The sequence below is a fragment of the Geotrypetes seraphini genome, chromosome 7 (genome assembly GCF_902459505.1).
Source record: "Geotrypetes seraphini chromosome 7, aGeoSer1.1, whole genome shotgun sequence".
NCBI lineage: Eukaryota > Metazoa > Chordata > Amphibia > Gymnophiona > Dermophiidae > Geotrypetes > Geotrypetes seraphini.
In genome coordinates, this window is record NC_047090.1 from 57449624 (window position 1) to 57471960 (window position 22337).

General features: G+C 43.3%; 1 protein-coding gene across 3 annotated transcripts in view; it reads right to left on the bottom strand.

The window, feature by feature from the left end:
* The window catches only part of SMC1B (structural maintenance of chromosomes 1B), an 896774-nt gene that overhangs the window by 225294 nt on the left and 649143 nt on the right, over positions 1-22337 (bottom strand). For all 3 annotated transcript variants that reach the window (XM_033952101.1, XM_033952100.1, XM_033952102.1), the window contains one exon: positions 96-194. In XM_033952101.1, coding sequence (XP_033807992.1) covers positions 96-194 — 99 coding nt within the window. The remainder of the gene's footprint in view (positions 1-95; positions 195-22337) is intronic.

Sequence of the window (22337 nt, forward strand, 5' to 3'; positions counted from 1 at the left end):
CAAGAACCAAATTATATATTATACTCAGGTCTGCTTAAAATGCAACTTAACATCTAATATTGTATAGAAAAATTAAGTGCCATACAATTCTTTACCTTTAGATCCTCTGACAGGCTATTGTAATCTATCTGAAGGTTCCTTTCTGTTTCATAAATATCAGCAGAAGTTTGAGTGCTTTCCAAATCAGCTCGCAACTAAAAAAAAAAAAATTAACATCTGAATTCAATTTTTGCTAAGAAGTATTACACTTTTCCATTTGCACATAAAGCAAAATCTTTATACATCTGGACTAGTGAATGCTGTCATACGCTCAAAAGCAACTCAGACTTGATAAACATTTGCAGGGGCATTTTTGATAAGTCCAAGTGCAGACATAACCAGTTTCTGGAAGATGTCTAAAAAATAATTAAAGGCCATAATCAAAGAAGGAGAAATTAGGTCCTTACCTGCTAATTTTCTTTCTTTTAACCTCTTCAGACCGGTATAGCTATAGATTTTACAGATGGTATAGCTATAGATTTTACATCATGATCAGCAGGTGGAGACTGAGACAAAACTTTGGAATACCGTATTTTCTCGCATATAACGCGCGCGTTATATGTGGTTTTTACGTACCGCGCATACCCTTACACATGGGCCCAACCCGACCATGTGCCCAAGGCCCCGCCCCCAGGAGGAACTTAAGGCTCCCGGGCCTATTCTGATTGAAACCAAAATACAATTACTGCGGAAGTATCCACAAACTATTGTCAATCCAAAATTACTTCCTGTAAAATTTGTAGAAAGCACAGAATGCTAATTCAACATATTAGCTGTGTCTAATGCCGTGCCTCAGAGACCGAGTCATCAAGCAAGATTTGTGTGCTCATCTTCAGTCGAGATCTCGATCATAGGCATCTGGCATGTGCTGACTGCACTAGATTATTTTTTATCTCTTTACTTTTTTTTATACTTTTTTTCTTTTTATAAATCGTTTTGATTAGTTTCTGGTGTATTTATGAATTAAAATGTTATAAATATTCAAAGAACTTGACCATTTAATACGATAGTGCATAAATTCAAAAAGCACTTATCTGAATTGTCTGTTAGCACTGTTTAAAGCCCAACGGGGCCACCCGTTTCACCCTGTATGGCTTCTTCAGGGGAAATACTTGACAGTGCCTGGAACACAAAACGATTAATGAGATTACACTGTATATTTCTTAAAAGAGAAAACACATTAGATCTTCAAAGTTTAAATGAGCAACTTACAGAACAGGAAAAACCTTAATTCCTCTGCATGAAATTCTCTAAAGAAATGGCGACGCACTGAAGGACGCCAAGCTATTTATAGTACCCAATGCGGGCCTGCTAGTATTTACGTCATTTACATAACTGACGTAAGTGAGCAATTTCTTTGTCCATTCATAAGAAATTGCTCACTTACGTCAGTTACGTAAATGACGTAAATACTAGCAGGCCCGCATTGGGTACTATAAATAGCTTGGCGTCCTTCAGTGCGTCGCCATTTCTTTAGAGAATTTCATGCAGAGGAATTAAGGTTTTTCCTGTTCTGTAAGTTGCTCATTTAAACTTTGAAGATCTAATGTGTTTTCTCTTTTAAGAAATATACAGTGTAATCTCATTAATCGTTTTGTGTTCCAGGCACTGTCAAGTATTTCCCCTGAAGAAGCCATACAGGGTGAAACGGGTGGCCCCGTTGGGCTTTAAACAGTGCTAACAGACAATTCAGATAAGTGCTTTTTGAATTTATGCACTATCGTATTAAATGGTCAAGTTCTTTGAATATTTATAACATTTTAATTCATAAATACACCAGAAACTAATCAAAACGATTTATAAAAAGAAAAAAAGTATAAAAAAAGTAAAGAGATAAAAAATAATCTAGTGCAGTCAGCACATGCCAGATGCCTATGATCGAGATCTCGACTGAAGATGAGCACACAAATCTTGCTTGATGACTCGGTCTCTGAGGCACGGCATTAGACACAGCTAATATGTTGAATTAGCATTCTGTGCTTTCTACAAAGTTTACAGGAAGTAATTTTGGATTGACAATAGTTTGTGGATACTTCCGCAGTAATTGTATTTTGGTTTCACCATTTATTGCTATACTATGGCATTAAGCAATTGGAACACCACCTTTGGGTTCAATGTAGAACAAATAGAATCCATCCTCAGTGCACCTTCTCATTTTGAAATTAACACTGCTAGTACTGATATTTCAACTCCAGATTGGAATCTTTTTTTCAATCAGAATAAAAAAATCATCAAGACTGAGTTAAATAGTGGTATTCTTGTTGAATACTGCAAATGTGAAAGAATTCCTCGGGGGTTAAGAATAAACAAAGAACCCCAGAATTTCAAGGAAGACAATGAATTTTTGAAGAAATGGAACATGATTCTAAACAAATGTTCCTTTGACCTGATGCTATTAATCATTGAAAAAAGTAGGCAACAAGTCGAGGGTTTAAAACAAGATCTTGAGAAGACTTTGTCTACCTTAAAATCAACACAGTCCTCAAAATCTTTTCAGAATCAGTTAGTGAAAACTAACGACAATTTAGAAAAATTTAAAGAAAACACTAAGAGATTTAAATTAAAAAAATTTCATAGAGATGAAAAGGACTATCAAAACAATAGAATATACCATTGGATGTATACCAATGAGAACCCCAATAATACTGTTGCAACTAATACAAGTGATTCTAGCGCGTCCTCAAGTAGTCTTAGTTCCTCTGGAAGCGTAACATCAGGGAAGCCTTTTTTAGGGGCAAGAGGTGGCTTCCAAACACGAAAAAACAGACGAGGAAGAAATATGAACAGAAGCAGACCTTGGACCAGGTCCCAAACCACAAAAAATCAATAACAACCATTAATCTTTCACAATATGAGTTAAACTCTTCAGACATTGAATTACTTAATCATGGTCTATCGTTTGTACCTACGGTACCCAGCAATGAGTTTCAATTCAATATTGATTTTGAAAGATTCATTAGACTCCTTGAAATTAAACTCTTTTTTGCCACAAAAAAAGATTCTACAGATAGAACTATGATAGCACCTAAATCTACTTGGAAACCTTCGGGTCCTGTTGATGCTAGAATCAAAGTCTTTAAAGATTTAGTGCTTAAAGACAGTCAAAAAATTTTTCAATATACTACAAAAAACAAATATAAACCTAATTTAACATCACAAGAACGTAATGCTCTCACTAATCTTCAACTCAACTCTAATATCACTATTAAATCAGCTGATAAAGGCGGAGCAATCGTAATCCAAGACACGTCTACGTACAAAGCTAAAGCTTTAGAACATTTATCAAATCCGGTAGCATACGTGCATATTAAATTAGATCCTACTAAAAGAATACAAAACAGAATTCGAAAAATCACTGATATAGCCCTGAAAACTGGGTTTATAACTAACCGAGACTATCGTTTTTTGAATGTCAAGCATCCAATTACATCTCACATCTATTTTCTTCCAAAATTACATAAAGACCCAGTTAACCCCCCGGTTAGACCAATTACTTCAACACGTGGGTCGGTACTAGAACCCCTATCCAGATATGTAGATGAATTTATTAAAAATGAAGTTCCTAAATGCAAGTCATACATCAGGGATTCTAAGGATTTTCTCAATAAATTGAATATGGTGGATGTAAAAGAGGGACCTTTCATCATGGTCACACTTGATGTAACCTCACTTTATACCTCCATTCCGCAACAAGATGCGTTACAAGTAATCAAAGAAACGTTGGAAAGCCAGCCAAAACCCCAAACTGTACCCACTGAATTCATCATCTCTCTAGCAACATTAGCCATGTGCGAAAATTTTTTCAATTTTGATGGCAACCTTTACAAACAAATACAAGGTGTTGCCATGGGGGCTACTTTTGCCCCTTCGATAGCCAATTTATTTATGATAGCTTTTGAAAAAACATGGGTAGATCAAACCCCTTTTGAACATCTTATTTTTTCATGGTGGAGGTACATTGATGATGTTTTCATGTTATGGAAAGGGTCTGAAAACCAGCTACAGCTTTTTGTATCTTGGCTCAACACTTGCAGCGCAGACATTCAGTTTACTTTTGCATTTTCAACCTCACGTATTCATTATTTAGACATTGAAATCACCATTGAACAACAATGTTTTTACACTCGAACATTTGAGAAACCCCTTGCTAAAAATACGTTTCTTGAGTATCACAGCTGCCATCCGAGGCACTTAAAGAACAGTTTACCTTTTTCTCAGATGTTAAGACTTCGGCGGAACTGTTCTCTACTGATGGACTTTAAAATTCAAGCAAAACATTTAAGCAAAAAATTAGAAATGAGAGGCTATCCGACGCATATTATAAAAAATGCGTACAATAGAGCCAAATACAATAACAGGGATCTCTTATTGCACGAACTGCAACAAAAAGACACCACTAACGATGATCCATGTTCTACATGTGTTTTAAAACATTCTACATCGAGTGCTCAAATAAAGAAAGTCATCAGAAAACATTGGAACATCATACAATCTCTTCCTGAATTTGCCAACAATCGCTTACGTTTTGCCTTCTCAAGGGGTAAAAATCTTAAGGAATTTTTTAGTACCACTAAAATTCAAGAGACATACAATATCGCTGCTTCTGTAGGACACTATAAATGTGGTCATTGTGTATATTGTGATTTTTCTGTTAAAACCAAAAGTTTTATGAATCCTCTCAATAAGATGACTTACAAACTAAATCACTTTAGCACATGTCAAACTGACCATGTGATATATACCATAACGTATCCTTGCAACAAGGTATATGTAGGCATGACCACCAGATCCTTCAAAACCCGGTTGGGTGAACATAAGTCCAACATCAAAAGAAAAATCTTGAAAGAGCCTCTAGTACAGCATTGTACAGAAGCTGCCCATACTTTTGATAATCTCAGTGGATGTGTCATCGATGTCATTAAGAAGAACATCAGAGGAGGAGACAGAACGTTAATGTTGAAAAGACGTGAAACATTTTGGATTTTCACCTTGCAAACTCTTCATCCAACAGGATTGAATGACGACATTGATTGGTCCAGTTATTATTAATCATTTATTAATTATCAACTATTTTCTGTTTTTGTTTCATTTCAATAATTTTAGCCTTTTTTATTGGCTGAAGATAAAAATTTTTTTTTGTACGTTCATTGGATACGTTTGTCCATTCATAAGAAATTGCTCACTTACGTCAGTTACGTAAATGACATAAATACTAGCAGGCCCGCATTGGGTACTATAAATAGCTTGGCGTCCTTCAGTGCGTCGCCATTTCTTTAGAGAATTTCATGCAGAGGAATTAAGGTTTTTCCTGTTCTGTAAGTTGTTCATTTAAACTTTGAAGATCTAATGTGTTTTCTCTTTTAAGAAATATACAGTGTAATCTCATTAATCGTTTTGTGTTCCAGGCACTGTCAAGTATTTCCCCTGAAGAAGCCATACAGGGTGAAACGGGTGGCCCCGTTGGGCTTTAAACAGTGCTAACAGACAATTCAGATAAGTGCTTTTTGAATTTATGCACTATCGTATTAAATGGTCAAGTTCTTTGAATATTTATAACATTTTAATTCATAAATACACCAGAAACTAATCAAAACGATTTATAAAAAGAAAAAAAGTATAAAAAAAAGTAAAGAGATAAAAAATAATCTAGTGCAGTCAGCACATGCCAGATGCCTATGATCGAGATCTCGACTGAAGATGAGCACACAAATCTTGCTTGATGACTCGGTCTCTGAGGCACGGCATTAGACACAGCTAATATGTTGAATTAGCATCCTATTCTGATTGACCCAGGCGCCTTGGGCCCCACCAGTAGGCAGAGCTTTGGGACGGATGGGCCAATCAGGCCTCATTCTGTCGTTGGCTGCCTGCCGAACAGGCGGGTTTGGCTCCCGTCTGTCCGGCCAACTACACAAAGGTACGGGGAAGGGGGGTGGGGGAGTCGTGGGGGTCGGCCAGGGGGGTCGCGGGTCGGCTGGGGGGGGGCGGTCGGAGGTTCTTGGGGGGGGCGGTCGTTGGGGGGAGGGGGGTTTGCGTCGAGGGCAGGAGGGCCTGGGATCCTTCCTTCCCGTAATGTAGTGGGGGTAGGGAGTCGCCGTGGCCAGGAGGGTTTGGGCTCCCTCCTGGCCCGATATTGTCGGGGAGTTGGCGGGGCAAGAAGGCTTGGGCTCCCTTTTGCCCCGATCGTGTCGGGGAGTCGGGGGGGGCAAGAGGGCTTGAGCTCCCTCTTGCCCCGATCGTGTCGGGGGTGCCGCGGTTGGCTGGGGCAAGAGGGCTTGAGCTCCCTCTTGCCCCGATCCTGTCGGGGGTGCCGCGGTTGGCTGGGGCAAGAGGGCTTGAGCTCCCTCTTTCCCCGATCGTGTCGGGGAGTCGGGACCGCCAAGAGGAAGCAGCAGGACACCGGTAGGAGCTTCTACATGATGGGGGGGGGGGGGGGGCGGGAGGCTGTGGGGGTGCGAGCGGTCCTTCAGGGTGGGGGTGCGGGTGGGAGTGCGTGCGAGCGGTCCGTCGGGGTGGGGGTGCATGCGAGCGGTCCTTCGGGGTGGGGGTGCGAGCGGTCCTGCGGGGGGGGGGGGGGGTGAATCGGACGTCGGGGGGGCATCAGGCTTTCAGGGTGGGGACAGGACTTCAAGGGGGAGAGGAGAGTCGGGGCGAGCGAAAGGAGAGTCGGGGTGGCCAGAAGAGAGGCGGGGCGGGCGAAAGGAGAGTCGGGCAGCATGCGCGGTATACGGGTGTGCGCGGTATATAAAAATTTCTGTACATAAATTTGTGTTTTTCGCGTGCTATACCCATGTGCGCGTTTTACACGGGTGCGCGTTATCTACGTGAAAATACGGTAGTACATAGTAAACATAGTAAATGACGGCAGATAAAGACCCAAGTGGTCCATCCAGTCTGCCCAACCATACAAGCTCCATAAATTAATTTAGTTTAAATGGTCCTTTTTCTTAGATATTACTGGGCCAGAAACCCAGAGCCCTGCCCAGTAGTGTGCTTAAGTTCCATCTACTTGAGTATCTATCAAAGCTCACTTCAGCCCATTTTAACCATCCCAGCCATCAAAACCTTCCCCAGTCTGTCCTCAAATGAATGTTCATATACGGGATACAGGCCGTGCAAGCCTGCCCAGTACTGGCTTTAGTTCCTTCAATGTATACCCATTATTTTCTGATTAGAGATCTCTGTGTTCATCCCATGTTTGTTTGAATTCAGTCACCGTTTTCTTCTCCACCTCCCTCAGGAGCGCATTCCATGCATCAATCACCCTCTCCGTAAAGAAGAATTTCCTAACATTACTCTTAAATCTACCACCCCTCAACCTTATATTATGCCCTCTGGTTTTACCATTTTCCTTTCTCTGCAATAGATTATGTTCTACGTTAATACTTTTGAAGTATTTGAACGACTGAATCGTATCTCCCCTGTCCCTTCTTTCTTCTATGGCAGGCATATCCAACAGGTAGATTGTGATCTATCTGTAGATCTGGAGGGATCAGAGGTAGATCACCAGCCCCACTTGGCTCCATGTCTCCAGCAGCTCACCGCATCGCTAGGAGAGAGCTCGTGCTGACAGGTCGTCTGCCGAGGGCTTGCTGCCACTGTCAATCCTTTGTCTGTCTTTTTTCCCTGCCTGCAGGAATCTTGCCTGAGGGTGTATGGGGGCACTTGTTGTTTTTGTGCCAATAGTTTGTGGGTACCCCATGGGGCTGCCGCCTACACCCCGTGACAATACGCCATAGGCTGGTATCATACCTGGTCTTCTGCCTCTCAGAATCACCCATTCCTGTCCCCGCCCCAACACCCCTTAGAAGTGTGTTATATTGTATACAGGGCGATATCCATGCGCCCAGGCTTTACCTGAATACACTTACCATATTAGTTGTGTCGTGTGCTGGTCGTTGGTCACATTATAGTTCGCTTTCATTAAACGTTTTCGGGCAGACACAATAAAGTGTCAAGAATTTGGTGATTTGGGCAGGCTTTTCCAATTTTGTTCTAACTTGCCTATGCCTTGCCTTCGAATTGGTTCAAATCACTGACTTTTGCTTGCCTCTGCAATTTTATTTTGCCTTGCCTTTGCGTTGATTCTACACTGTGTGAAGAATTTATTAAATCACGTGTGGTGGTATTTGAACTTGTTTGGCGGTATTTGATTTTATCTGGTTTGCTGGACAGGTGTTTGAGGTTTTTTTGATGATTGTTTGGTGGTATTTGATTATTGGTGCCAGTATGATTTCTTATTTTTACTTTTAGAACTGCATTTGTGGTTTTGGCATCTCCAGTCCTTGTATTGCACATCATCCAGAGGGCTTCAATTCCTGTTGCTCTTTAATACTTTGGGATAGTAATAGTTTTGGACCAGATTCAGCCAGTGTTTATACTAACTTAGCAGATATGGCCTTCTTACATCCAGCCACCCCAGTATAATGAAGATGAGTGTTCCAAAGAAAAGCAAAACCTACCACTTTCATGATGAATGAGAAATGGACTACTTCTTCATAGTGGTGAAAGACAAGTGTTGTCTAATTTGTAACACCCCAGTATCCTTGCCCAAAAAGGGTAATCTGGAATGTCATTATAAGGCTCTGTATAGCAATAACTTTGATGCTGATTTTCTACCCAAACGTGAAATTCATAAACTGAAGTTCAAAGAACTTAATTCGAAATTGGCTACTCAGCAACAGTTGATGGTAAAGCCAAGGTCACATTCGGTCAATGCAACCATAGCATCCTGCAATCTGATCGCAAAGAAATGCAAACCCTTCACTGAAGGGGAATTTGTAAAAGATTGTTTTCTTGAAGAAGCTGACAATCTTTATGATGGATTTAAAAATAAGAAGAGCTGCTATTCAAGATGTACAATTGTCAAGAAACACCGTCGTGCAGCGAATAGAAAAGATGTGTGGAGACACAACTGAACAATTGTTAGAGGATGTTTCAAAATGTGTTGCTTTCTCACTCCAACTGGATGAATATACAGACATAAGAGACATAGCCAAGTTACTAGTCTTTATCCGGATGGTTTTTGAAGACTTCAGTATTAAAGAAGAACTACTTGGAAAGATTTCTTTAAAAGGGAAAACTATTGATCAGGAAATATTCAATCCTTTCCATTCTTTTGTGACAAAGAGTAATCTTCCATTACATAGACTTGTTTCTATCATTACTGATGGAGCAAGAGCAATGACAGGTGAGGTTAAGGGTTTCATAGCCCTCTGTAGACAGCATGACAACTTCCCAGATTTCCTTTCTTAGCACTGCATCATTCACCAGCAAGTTTTGGCAAGCAAGACTCAATACAAAGACTGTCATGGACATCACTTTCAAAATTGTAAATTAAGTTCATGGAAGATCACATCAAAGACGGCTTTTCAATCTTACTCTTGATGAAGGGGCAGCGGAAATCATTTTGCACACAGATGTAAGGTGGCTAAGTAGGCATAAATTTCTGCAAAGATTTTGTGATTTGCTAAATGAAATAAGTTTTTTGAAGGAGAGGGGAGATGAGGAGTGGTTATGTGATCTGGCATTTCTCGCTGACTTTACAGGCGAACTAAATGATATGAACCTTGAACTACAAGGTAAAAACAAATGCATTGGTGAGTTGATGAGTACAGCTTCATCCTACAAGAGAAAATTTGAGCTAATGATGACTGACCTTGCAAACAACACTTTTGATCATTTTCCTAATACGCAGGACCATCTGGAACAATATCCAAATTTTGTTTTTCAGAACGAGAAATCTGTTCTGCTATCTAGGAATTCGAAAATAGATTCTATGACTTCCAGAAAATTGGAACAGTTGTGGAGTACTTGTCATACCCATTCAAAGTAAATGTGGACATTAAAGAAACTGCAGCTGCTATCAGTAAAAATTACTCATTGAACAAGCCATCTCTTGAAAACAAAATATTAACCCTTAAAAATGACATTTTTCTCAAGACCCATGCTGAACAAGAATCATTTTGGAAGCTAGTGCCTAGAGACAAATTTCCCAACTTGAGAAGATGCAGTGAAGCTGTACATTCCTGTTTAACTTATTTTTATGAGTCTGCATTTTCCCATCTGAAAATAACAAAGAGTATGAGTACACAATGTTCCAACATGACAGATGAACATCTCCAGGATTCCCTGAGACTGGCCCTCACACAATATTCACCCAACTTCAAAAAGCTGGTGGATGAAATGCAGGCTTAGACAACTCACTAATGAGCAAGAGTTAAATATTAAAGATTGTACAAGATCAGCCTGGATCAATACTCGACCTAAATTTAACACAAATTACTCAATAAAAGTTAAAAGAAAGTTATTACTCATTAAAACTTTAAGAAAAAATGTACTTTACATTTCCTCTTGCAGTTCTTACTGGATCTTCACCTCTGTTTTGTTTTTGCTTAATTTGCTTAACAGCTGATCACATCCAAATAAATGACAGAAGGTTCATTAAAAATGCAAGGGGGGGGAATCCTCCAACTCTATTGGATTAAAATTTAATTTGAAACTGCTATGAAACTTAATTTTCATGGTGGTAGATCACTGGCACTTTTGGCTGGAAAAAGTAGATCACGACCTGTTCAAAGTTGGACATGCCTGTTCTAGTGTATACATATTCAGGGCTATCATCTATCCTCATACGTCTTCTGGCACAAACCTCCTACCATTTTCATCGCCTTCCTCTGGACCGCTTGAAGTCTTTTTATGTCCTTCGCCAAATACGGTCTCCAAAATTGAACATAATACTCCAAGTGGGGCCTCACCATTGACCTGTACAGGGGCATCAACAACTTCTTTCTTCTACTGGTCACTTCTCTCTCTATACAGCCTAGCATCTTTCTGGCAACAGCCACAGCCTTGTCACACTGTTTCTTCACCTTTATATCTTCAGACACTATCGCCCCAAGGTCCCTCTCCCCATCCGTGCATATCAGCCTCTCACCTCCCAGCACATACATCTCCTTCTGAATTATAATCCCCAAATGCATTACTCTGCACTTCTTTGCATTAAATTTTAGTTGCCAGATATTAGACCATGCTTCTAACTTTTGCAGATCCTTTTTCATGTTTTCCACTCCCTCCTCAGTGTCTACTCCATTACAAATCTTGGTATCATCCGCAAAAAGGCAAACTTTTCCTATATTGCTCGCAAACATATTGAACAGGATCGGCCCCAGCACCGATCCTTGAGGGACTCCACTAATCAGCTTTCCCTCCTCCGAGCGAATTCTATTAACCACCACCCTGTGGTGTCTGTCCGTCAACCAGTTTCTAATCCAGTTCACCACTTTGGGTCCTAACTTCAGTCCGTCAAGTTTGTTAAAGAGCCTTCTATGAGGAACCATGTCAAAGGCTTTGCTGAAATCTAAGTAAATTGTGTCTAGCATATGCCCTTGATCCAATTCTCCAGTCACCGAATCAAAGAATTCAATCAGATTCGTTTGGCACGATTTACCTTTTGTAAAACTATGTTGCCTCAGATCCTGTAACCCATTTGATTCTAGAAATTTCACTATCCTTTCTTTCAGCAACGCTTCCATTATTTTTCCAATAATCGAAGTGTGGCTTACCAGCCTGTAGTTTCCCGCTTCATTTTTGTGACTACTTTTTCGAATAAGGACCACATCTGCTCTTCTCCAATCCCCAGGAACCACTCCCATCTCCAAGGATTTGTTGAACAAATCTTTAATAGGAACCTCCAGAACCTTTCTGAGCTCCCTCAAAATCCTGGGATAGATCCCATCTGGTCTCATCGCTTTGTCTACATTCAATTTTTCAAGTTGTTCATAAACACTTTCTTCCGTGAACAACACGGTAACTACTTCATTCTCGTGTGTAACTTTGTCAGACAATCCTAGTCCTTCTCCAGTATTTTGCTCGTCACTCTCCACATATCGATATATATCATCTTTTAGTCTCACAATTCAATTTTTCTTCTTTCTTTCACTAATATATCTGAAAAAATTTGTCTCCCTTTTTTACATTCCTAGCCATTTGCTCTTCTGCTTTCGCCAGATCTATCTCTCTCTTGGCTTCTTTTAGTTTCACCCAGTAGTCCTTTCTGTACTCCTCTTCTTGCTTATTTTTATATTTCATGAATGCCAGCTCTTTTGCCTTTATTTTCTCCGCAACAAGTTTAGAGAACTATTTCGGTTTCCTTTTTCTTGTTTTTATTTATTTTCCACACATAAAGGTCATTAGCCATTCTTATTCCTCCTTTCAGCTTAGACCACTGTTTTTTCACTTCCCTCCTATAGGGCCACAAAACCAGTTGGGTTTTCAGGATTTGCTCAATGAATATGCATGAGATCTATTTGCATACATTGCTTTCATTGTATGCTAATAGATCTCATGCATATTCATTGGGGAAATCCTGAAAACCCAACTGGATTGCGGCCCTCGAGGAGGGACTTGACACCCCTGCCTTATGTTGTCACATCCTAACAGCTCTTTCTTCAGGTACACTCACATTTTACTGAAGTCCATATGTTTGAAATCCAGGACTTTGAGTTTTGTGGGGCCGCACTCCACTTTAGCTGTTATATCAAACCAAACCTTTGATGATCGCTATTTCCCAGGTAGGCACCCACTCGAACATTAGAGATACTCTCCCCATATGTGCGGACCAGATCTAGTATCGCTTTTTCCCTCGTGGGTTCCGTCACCATTTGTCTGAGCAAAGCCTCCTCTCTACTTCTTTCCGATTCTGCAGACGGAACATTCCAGTCCGCATCCAGCAGATTTTTTTTAATTTTTCATATTTATTGAAAAATAATGCAATTAAAAAACATCTAACTTATACAATTGCATACAGAGCAATACATTAATACATTATATATCTTATTTTATAATAAATACTAAGAGTTTCCAAATTATCAATGATATCTAATATATCTCAGCCCTCCCATCCCTCCCTCCTCCCCCCTGCCCCCAGCCCCGGTAGAAGGATGTGTGCAGGAGATTCATGAAATATAGGAAAAAGATTATATATTAAGGATCAATGGGACTATCACTTTGGGAATTAATCCAAATTTCATATGCATTCCAGATAATGTTATAATTCTATATCTGGTTTCTCCGGAGAGCAGTTTATTTAGACATCTGCTGCATATATTGAACTTTAGCCAATAATACTTGTAACACTGGTAGATCTGATTGTTTCCAGGCACATGTCAGGACAAGTTGTCCTGCTGTTATTATCATACATATCCATTTCTGATGTTTCAAAGGCAGGGCATCTAGCCCCTTATTCAGCAGACAGCACTCCATGGTCTTAGGGATTAGAGAATGACACGGTGGCGGGTTACCCGTGGCTAGCCGCGGGTAACCCGCCAAAACGGGAAAGAAAAAACAGTGGCCTCTGCGGGACAGGGACAAGGCCATTCACCGCCCCATGGAGCGGTGAATGGACTTGTCCCCGCAGTGAGACAATCAAGATCGCGCGGTCCCCGTCATCTCCCCCCTCCACCTCACCTTTGAATTGGAAGAGCACCGCCGGTTGAATTTCTGCCGGTCCGTGTGAAGAAAAAAAAAAAGCCTCTCCTTTTCTCCTGCTCTTATCGCCATGCTGCAGCTACTAAAGCCGACAGGAAGTCTATCTGACGTCAATTCTGACGTCGGAGAGGACGTTCTGGGCCAGCCAATCACTGCCTGGCTGGTCCAGAACGTCCTCTCAGAATTGAGTCGGAAAGAAGACTTCTGGCTTTAGCAGCTGCAGCATGGCGGTAAGAGAAGGGGAAAAGGACGGAGGCTTTTTTTTTTTTAGCAGCAGGGAGGCAGCAGGCTGGCTTTGGCTAGGGAGGGAGAAAGGTAGACAGGCACAGACAGGCAGGCAAGCTTCGGGGGTGGGGGGTGGGACAAAGTGTGGAAGGCAGTGAGAGGGACATAGGAAGGAGGCACTAGGGGCACTAAAGACATGGGAAGCAGGCACTGGGGGCACTAAAGACAGGAAGGGGCACTTAAGGACATGGGAAGGAGGTACTGGGGGCACTAAAGACATGGGAAGGAGGCACTGGGGGCACTAAAGACATGGGAAGGAGGCACTGGGGGCACTAAAGACAGGAAGGGGCACTAAAGACATGGGAAGGAGGCACTGGTGGCACTAAAGACATGGGAAAGAGGCACTGGGGGCACTAAAGACATGGGAAAGAGGCACTGGGGGCACTAAAGACAGGAAGGGGCACTAAGGACATGGGAAGGAAGCACTGGGGCACTAAAGACATGGGAAGGAGGCACTGGGGACACTAAAGACAGGAAGGGGCACTAAGGACATGGGAAGGAGGCACCAGGGGCACTAAGGACATAGGAAGGAAAGAGGGAGGGAATAGAAAGGGACAATTCTTGGGCTTGAGTGCAGAAAGAAAGAAATGAAAGAAAGGATACACAGACAGAAGGAAACGCAACCAGAGACTCATGAAATCAATCACCAGACAGCAAAGGTAGGAAAATGATTTTATTTTCAATTTAGTGATCAAAATGTGTCAGTTTTGAGAATTTATATCTGCTGTTTATATTTGTCTATTTTTCTATAGTTACTGAGGTGACCGAGCTTGCGGAGATGGGGCAGAAACAGGGTTTTAAAATTTTAGTCCTAGTAGTTTGCCGGTCCACAAAATAATTCTTTTATTTCTGCCAGTCCACGGGTGTAAAAAGGTTGAAAACCACTGACGTAGAGTATGCCGGCTTTCTTTTTCATCAAGCCGCGCTCGCATTGATCAATCTTCTCCTCTCTTGCAACTTCCTGTTTCCGGTTGCATCAGAGGAGAATATTGAACAAATGAACACCCACACATGCGGCTGGGCGAAAAAGAAAGCCGGCATATTCTACATCTAAGGTGAGATGGAGGGAGGGAGATGGCGGAACACTGCAGTCGGTCGGGTGTCTGCTGTTTTTGTACCACTGCCTGCCTGCGCTCAAGTTCCAGATCCTCCTGCATTTTTAGTGTGCACAATTGACCTGATTCGAGCTATAGGTGAACATGGGGGACACGTCATTGAAAGTTAATTGATTTATTTTATGTTCGGTTTTTACTACAGAGCAGAGGCACTGAAACAGATTCTCAGTGCAGTAGTACTAGTGGCAGAACTTTCTTCTGTCTTCATGGTGTTTCGCAGTACTGAGGCTTATATGGATGCTGAGGGGACGGTGACGGGGCGGTGAATGGGATGGCAGTGGCGGGGCGGTGAAAGGGATGGCGGTGACGGTGACGTGAAGGGAACGGCGGTGACAGGGCGGTGCAGAGGATGGTGGGCCGGGGACAGTGCAGTGATGGGGACAGATTTTTTTCCCCGTGTCATTCTCTATTAGGGATCAAAATACCAAGTACTGCATCAATAAAGGAAATTACTTTGTCCCAATAACTCTGTGCTTTAATACGATACCACCAAATATGTTCAAAAGTACCTACTTCTGCACATCCTCTCCAACATTTACCCAACCCATTCCCATACATAGCTCGCAATCGTGCTGGTGTATAATACCAATAAAAAATCATCTTATATCCATTCTCTATCATATTACTAGCTATAGTACCATATAAAAGAGAATGCAATATTTTAGTCCATTCCTGATCAGAACATGATTTACCTATGATCTTTTCCCAACAAAGTCTATATTTAAGAGGGGGGTGAAGATGCTCCAGTTGTGCATTATATAATCTAGTGATGCTTCCTCTTCCACTCTCTTTTATCATAGCCTTCCCTAAATCCAACTGTTGAGCAGTAGCTAATTCTTTAAGAACCACTTTTCTAATAAAACTTTCGATTTGTTTATAATAAAACAAATCACTTGGTGCAAGACCATATTCTTCTCTCAATAGTTCAGAGTGGACAATTTTCTCATCCTCTAACAATTGGCCTAATGTTTTGAGACCTTTCTCCTGGAGTAAAGTTAGGCATATATATAATAGCTGCCCCCATAAAATAGTTTTTATTTCCATAACATCGACTTGGCAGAAGGGCTCCGAGGTAGAATAACATTATTCGCCGATGATGCCAAACTAAGCAATGTAGTGAGTAAAAGCACAACAGACAAAAATTCAATGGCAGACGATATGATGCACGACCTACTTCTACTGGAGCGCTGGTCTAGGTCCTGGCAACTCAGTTTCAATGCCAAAAAATGCAAAGTCATGCACCTGGGAAGTCAAAATCCATGCAAGACTTACACCTGACAAGACCTACACCTGACAAGACCTACACCTGACAAGAACTGAAGCAGAAAGAGACTTAGGGGTGATTGTCAGTGAAGACATGAAGTCTGCAAATCAAGTGGAGCAAGCTTCATCCAAAGCAAGGCAAATCATAGGTTGCATATGCAGGCGTTTCGTCAGCCGTAAACCTGAAGTCATTATGCCATTGTATAGATCCATGGTGAGACCACACCTGGAGTACTGTGTGCAATTCTGGAGGCCACATTACCGCAAGGATGTGCTGAGACTGGAATCAGTCCAGAGAATGGCCACAGGATGGTCTCAGGACTCAAGGATCTCCCGTATGAGGAGCGGCTAGGGAAGTTACAGCTCTACTCACTCGAGGAACGTAGAGAGAGGGGAGATATGATCGAGACATTCAAGTATCTCACGGGCCGCATCGAGGTGGAAGAAGATATCTTCTTTTTCAAGGGTCCCGCGGCATCCGTGGAAAATCAGGGGCGGGAAACTGCACGGTGACACTAGGAAGTTCTTCTTCACTGAAAGGGTGGTTGATCGCTGGTTATTGAGGCCAGCAGCGTGCCAGATTTTAAGGCCAAATGGGATAGACATGTGGGATCATTGGGAGGGTCATTGGGGTGGGCAGACTTGATGGGCCGTGGCCCTTATCTGACGTCTATTTCTATGTTTCTATGTTACGTACCTGAATCCACAGATTAAGAGTATGTCATATTACAGGGTTGGACTTCTTAGCTATTGCAGAGAGTTGTGGGGATTGTAACTAAGGTATCAACCATAATGGAAGCGCACCCAATATCTCCTGTTCCATACATACCCAAGATTTTCCCTTATCCCATTTCCAATTCACTAAATATCGTAATTGGGCTGCTTGATAATAGTATTGAAATTGTGGTACTGCCATTCCTCCCAATTTTCTAGGTTGGTACATCATTGATCGAGAAACCCTTGGAGTTTTATGCTGCCAAATAAAAGCGAACATCTTCCGCTCTAATTGTAAGAAAAAATTTTGGGATAAGAAGATCGGTAGGGCTGAAAAAAGGTATAACAACCTCGGGAGCACCACCATATTTATTGTTTGTACTCTGCCCAGCCAGGAGATATTTAGGTGTTTCTATCTCTAAATATCCTGCATCACTTTCAAAAGACGAGGATAGTTAGCGGCATATAGCAGTTCCACATGCTTCGTTAAATTGATACCCAAATATCAAAGTGATTGTTGTGCCCATTTAAAAGAATAACTACTAGAAATCCATCCATGATCTAAATCTGACAGAGTAAGATCCAGAATTTCTGATTTAGACATAGTTATCTGAAATCCTGACATGTGTCCAAAGACTGTAATAGCTTCTGCTATAGCCTTCAACGAGGTGGAGAGATCCCATATTGTGAAAAGAATATTGTCTGCAAATAGTAGTATTTTTGTCTCCAACCCACCACAACTTATATCTGAAATATTTGGATTTTGTCACACCAATTGTGCAAAAGGTTCCATAACTAATTCAAAGAGAACAGGTAACAAAGCACAACCTTGGCGAATCCCCCTCCCCAAAGTAAAGCATTCAGTATATCCTCCATTGATATTAATTGAAGATAAAGGGGCCAAATATAACAATCGAAGCCAATGCAAGAAGGTTCCAGATATTCCCATCTTTACTAATATTTGAAATAAATAGGGCCTTCTCGGCATCAATACCCAGAATAAGAGTTGAATCATTTCCACTACTAGCTTGACACAATATATGACACATTCGGCGAATATTGTCAAAAGTCTGACAACCTCATACGCATCCAGATTGATCATCTACTGCTAGTTGTGGTGTATATGTTTGTAGACATTTAACTAAAATCTTTGTAAACAGTTTATAATCCACATCTAGTAGTGAGATGGGTCTATAAGAGGAACAGGATATCAGATCTTTGCCTGGTTTTAATATCAAAGTTATACCCGCTAAGCGCCAAGAGTATGGCAATTCCTGTCTATCTACTAAAGCAGGGGTAGGGAACTCCGGTCCTCGAGAGCTGTATTCCAGTCGGGTTTTCAGGATTTCCCCAATGAATATGCATTGAGTGCATGCACATAGATCTCATGCATATTCATTGGGGAAATCCTGAAAACCCTTACGATTCCATTCTAATGTATAAATCTAATCTCGCAGATCCCGAATCTTAAGCCTACGTGCTCTCTGAACATGTGCCCCCAGGGAAATAATTTTACCCCGCATTACCACTTTTAAACATTCCCAAAGAGTCTCTGGAGTGGTGTCTCCTGTATCATTAAATTGTAACTATTCTCCTAAATCCTTATCCAGTTGTTGCACCTGAATAGGTTCTAACAGGAGACTATCATCTAATCACCAATATTTCCTTCCAGACTGGGCAGACTGCATCACTAAATTAAAGCAGATAGGTCACCGCCGTGGCATTGTCTAAAATAACCCGGACCGACTTGCCCGTCAAGAAGGAGTGGAAGAGTGCTCTTGGTGCCCCCATGATGATTGACATAGGCCACCACCGTGATATTGTCCGAAAGAACCCGGACCGACTTGCCTGTCAAGAAGGAGTGGAAGGCTAACAGCGCCAGGATGGCTCTGGTCTCCAGAACATTGATCAACCAGGATGCCTCCTCCGTGGACCAAGTGCCCTGAGCTGAGTGACCTAGACACTGAGCTCCCCAACCGAGAAGACGGGCATCCATGAGAAGCACCATCCTCTGGGGCTGATCCAGACTCACCCCTTGCAGTAGATGGGAGGACTGGAGCCACCAACGAAGACAGCAGCGAGCCAAGCCCTTCAGAAAAACAGGGTGATCCAGACTCTGCCTCTGGAGCGACCACCTCCAAAGCAGAGCATACTGAAGAGGACGCATGTGGGCCCGAGCCCACTTCACCATGTCCAGGGAAGCCGCCATCAACCCCAAGACTTGGAGGAAATCCTGTGCCCAAGGACACCAGGATGCTATAAGCAGGTGCATCTGGGACTGCAATTTGATTACCCGGGCCTCTGGGATGAAGACCTTCCCCAAGGAGGTATCGAACACAACCCTAAAATACTCCAGGCATTGTGAGGGAGCCAACTGGCTCTTGGCAAAGTTGACAACCCATCCCAGTGACTGCAGGAACTCTACCACTCGAGTTGTGACCCGGATGCTCTCCTGGAGCGACTTTGCATGAATCAATCAGTTGTCCAGGTAGGGATGCTCTAGAATGCCCTCTTTGTGCAATGCCGCCGCGACAACCACCATAACCTTGGTGAACATCCGCCAAGCCGTGGCCAGACCAAAGGGAAGTGAACAGAACTGATAGTGCTGACCCAATATCGCAAAGTGAAGGAAGCACTGATGGGAGGCCCGGATTGGAACATGCAAGTAGGCCTCCGTCAGGTCGAGAGAGGTGAGATACTCCCCCGGCTGAACCGCCAGGATCACAGACCACAGAGTCTCCATGCAAAAAGACGGAACTTTGAGAACCTTCTTGACCCCTTTCAAATTTAAGATGGGCCGAAAGTCCCCTTCTTTCTTGGGTACAACAAAGTATATCGAGTACCTGTTGGTGCAACACTCCTGAGGGGATACTGGAACTACTGCTTTGAGATCTAACAATCTTTGAAGGGTCTGGCAAAAAGCCTGCTTCTTTCACTATGCCTGACAAGGAGAAGCTAGAAAATAATTTTGCAGAGAGTAGGCAAACTCTAGAGCATAACTGTCCTGAATCACCTCCAGGATCTACTGATTGAATGTGATCTCTGCCCACTGTTGAGAAAACTCATGTAGCTGGGCACCCACTGGAACCAGAGGGGGCACCAGCCAGGAGTCATTAGGCAAGACGGGCTGCGGAGGAACCGGGAGAGGGATTCCCAGCCCCTCGACAGTCCCCCCGAAAGGACTGCATACGCTGATAGAAACGATCCCAGGAAAACCCAGAAGACGGGAAGGTAGCAGCCCCACGCCCAGAGCAGTATCAGTATCTGCGGAAATCCCGCAGACGCCCCCGAGCAGTGACACTCCTAACTGCCAGGCGGGCATGGTCTTCAGGCAGGTGGGGCACTGTAGAGTCTGTCAAAGTCTGAACCAACTTATCTAAATCATCTACAAACAAAATGACCTCCGAAAAGGAAATTTTGTGAGTTTAGTCTTGGACACCGCATCTGCCGACCAAGCGTGAAGTCACAAGGTACGACGTATGACCACCCCAAAAGCCATAGACTTGGCGGATGTCCGCACCAAATCATAGAGGGTGTCTAAGAGGAAAGAGGCTGCCATCTCAGTCTTTGCTACCTCCTGATCCACCAAGGACCAGTCATCAGACTCACGGTCAAGAACACGCTCAGCCCACCGAAACATGGCCTGAGCCACGAGCCCCCCCCCCCCCCCCCCCCCCCCAAATAGCCGCCTGGACACCCAAGGCAGAGACATCAAAATTCTGTTTAAAGATGGACTTCAACTTACGCTTCTCAGAATCCTGTTAAGGCAGAACCACCCTGTACGGACACCGTATGCCGCTTAGCAATAGCTGAGATCACCACGTCCACCACTGGCGACATCAAGGTAGACCTATCCCCCTCCGGGATGGGATACAAACGAGCCATGGAGCATGCAAACCGAAATGGTGCCTCCTGCGTATTCCACTGCACCAGGATAATATCCCCCAAATCCTGATGCATAGGAAAAGAGCAAGACACAGAGTGGATCCCCCTAAGAAGAGGGTCCCCCACACGCAGGGTCTCAGGAGGTGCCTCCTCAAAACACAACACAGAGAAGACCTGCTGAATCAAATCATCTTTCTGAAAAATCAGCACCACTGATGCCTCCTCGCTGGTAGACGGAAAAGCCGAGGCCCCGCTACCAGCGGCCATCCCCTCGAGAGGATCCTGGAGATCTCACCAAGGGTCCAGGTCCTCATGCATTAGATAAAACTCTCCTCAGACAAGTCCTCGTCCGATGCCATACACGGATGCCTGAACGAGAGAGGAGGTGGGGAGACGCAAAAAGAATTAAGGGGTCCAAACAGCAGGGGGTGCAGAGGGAGCAACCCCCCCACTCCCCCCGGGGACACAAGCAGGACCCCCGGCCACCAAAATATGCTTTACATAAAGAAAAAAGAAAATGAGGGGGGAAAAAACCCTGGCGGCCCCATGGAACTCCCTGCCCCAGCAGGGGACCCAGCTGAAACCTGTCCCTGTTATGTCAAAACAGGGAGAAGACATCTGAGGCTAAATACAAGGTGGAGCGGCTATCTGAGGAAAAGCAGCAAAAATAGCGCCAAAAATAACCCCTCCAGGGCCTGTAGCGGCAGAAGGTTGAATTGTCCCAGCCGCTAAAGCAGGCAAAAGCTGGCATCAGCTGAGAGAAAAAACAGCTGAAAGGAAATCCTTCTGTGGGTGGCAGGGGAAGACTGCAAATTGCTACCGGCTTGTGAGGCGCTAGCGGCGGGGAGCCCTGGACGCCGGCACCCACTGCCATCGATGCTCCTCCACCGCACCGGCCCAAACAGCTGTTTTCAGGCCGGCCAAGAGTGTCTCGCATCTGGACCAAATTGTGCACCTCTTCCCCTGAGAAGTGCTCAATTGGTCCATACACGAACTAGCTAGAAGAAAAGTGCCGGTTAGTTGAAAAATACAGCATATTTAAATGGAAAGCAACCCTCCAGACCAGTATTACCTCAGGATTTTTTTTTCACAGAACAGACTCCACGTGGCTCTCTAAACAGTATGCCTTACCAACCAGGGGTATGGCTTACTGTTGAGGCACCTCTAAAAAAAATGATGGGGGGAAGGGCCCCAGCATGCGACCCGATGGGTTTGACACCCCTGAGGTCGGAAGGACACCCCCATACAGGGCCCACCAAAGCATAATCTGGCACTAAAAAGGGGACAAAGACTCCTAAACAAATTCCAACAGCCCTACCAAGGGAGATGGGTACGGCTCACCACACCTGCTGGAGACCAAGAAAAGACTGAGGTAATTAGGGAGGGGGGTCACATGATATGTACTATTCCAAAGTTTGTCTCAGTCTCCACCTGCTGATATAACCCGCTTGTAAGATTAACCTATGCCGGCATGGAGAGTTGCTAAAGAACTTGCACTTCCTAGCTGGGTTCTCTCTGGAAGCACAGTTCTTTTGGCATGAAGGAGCA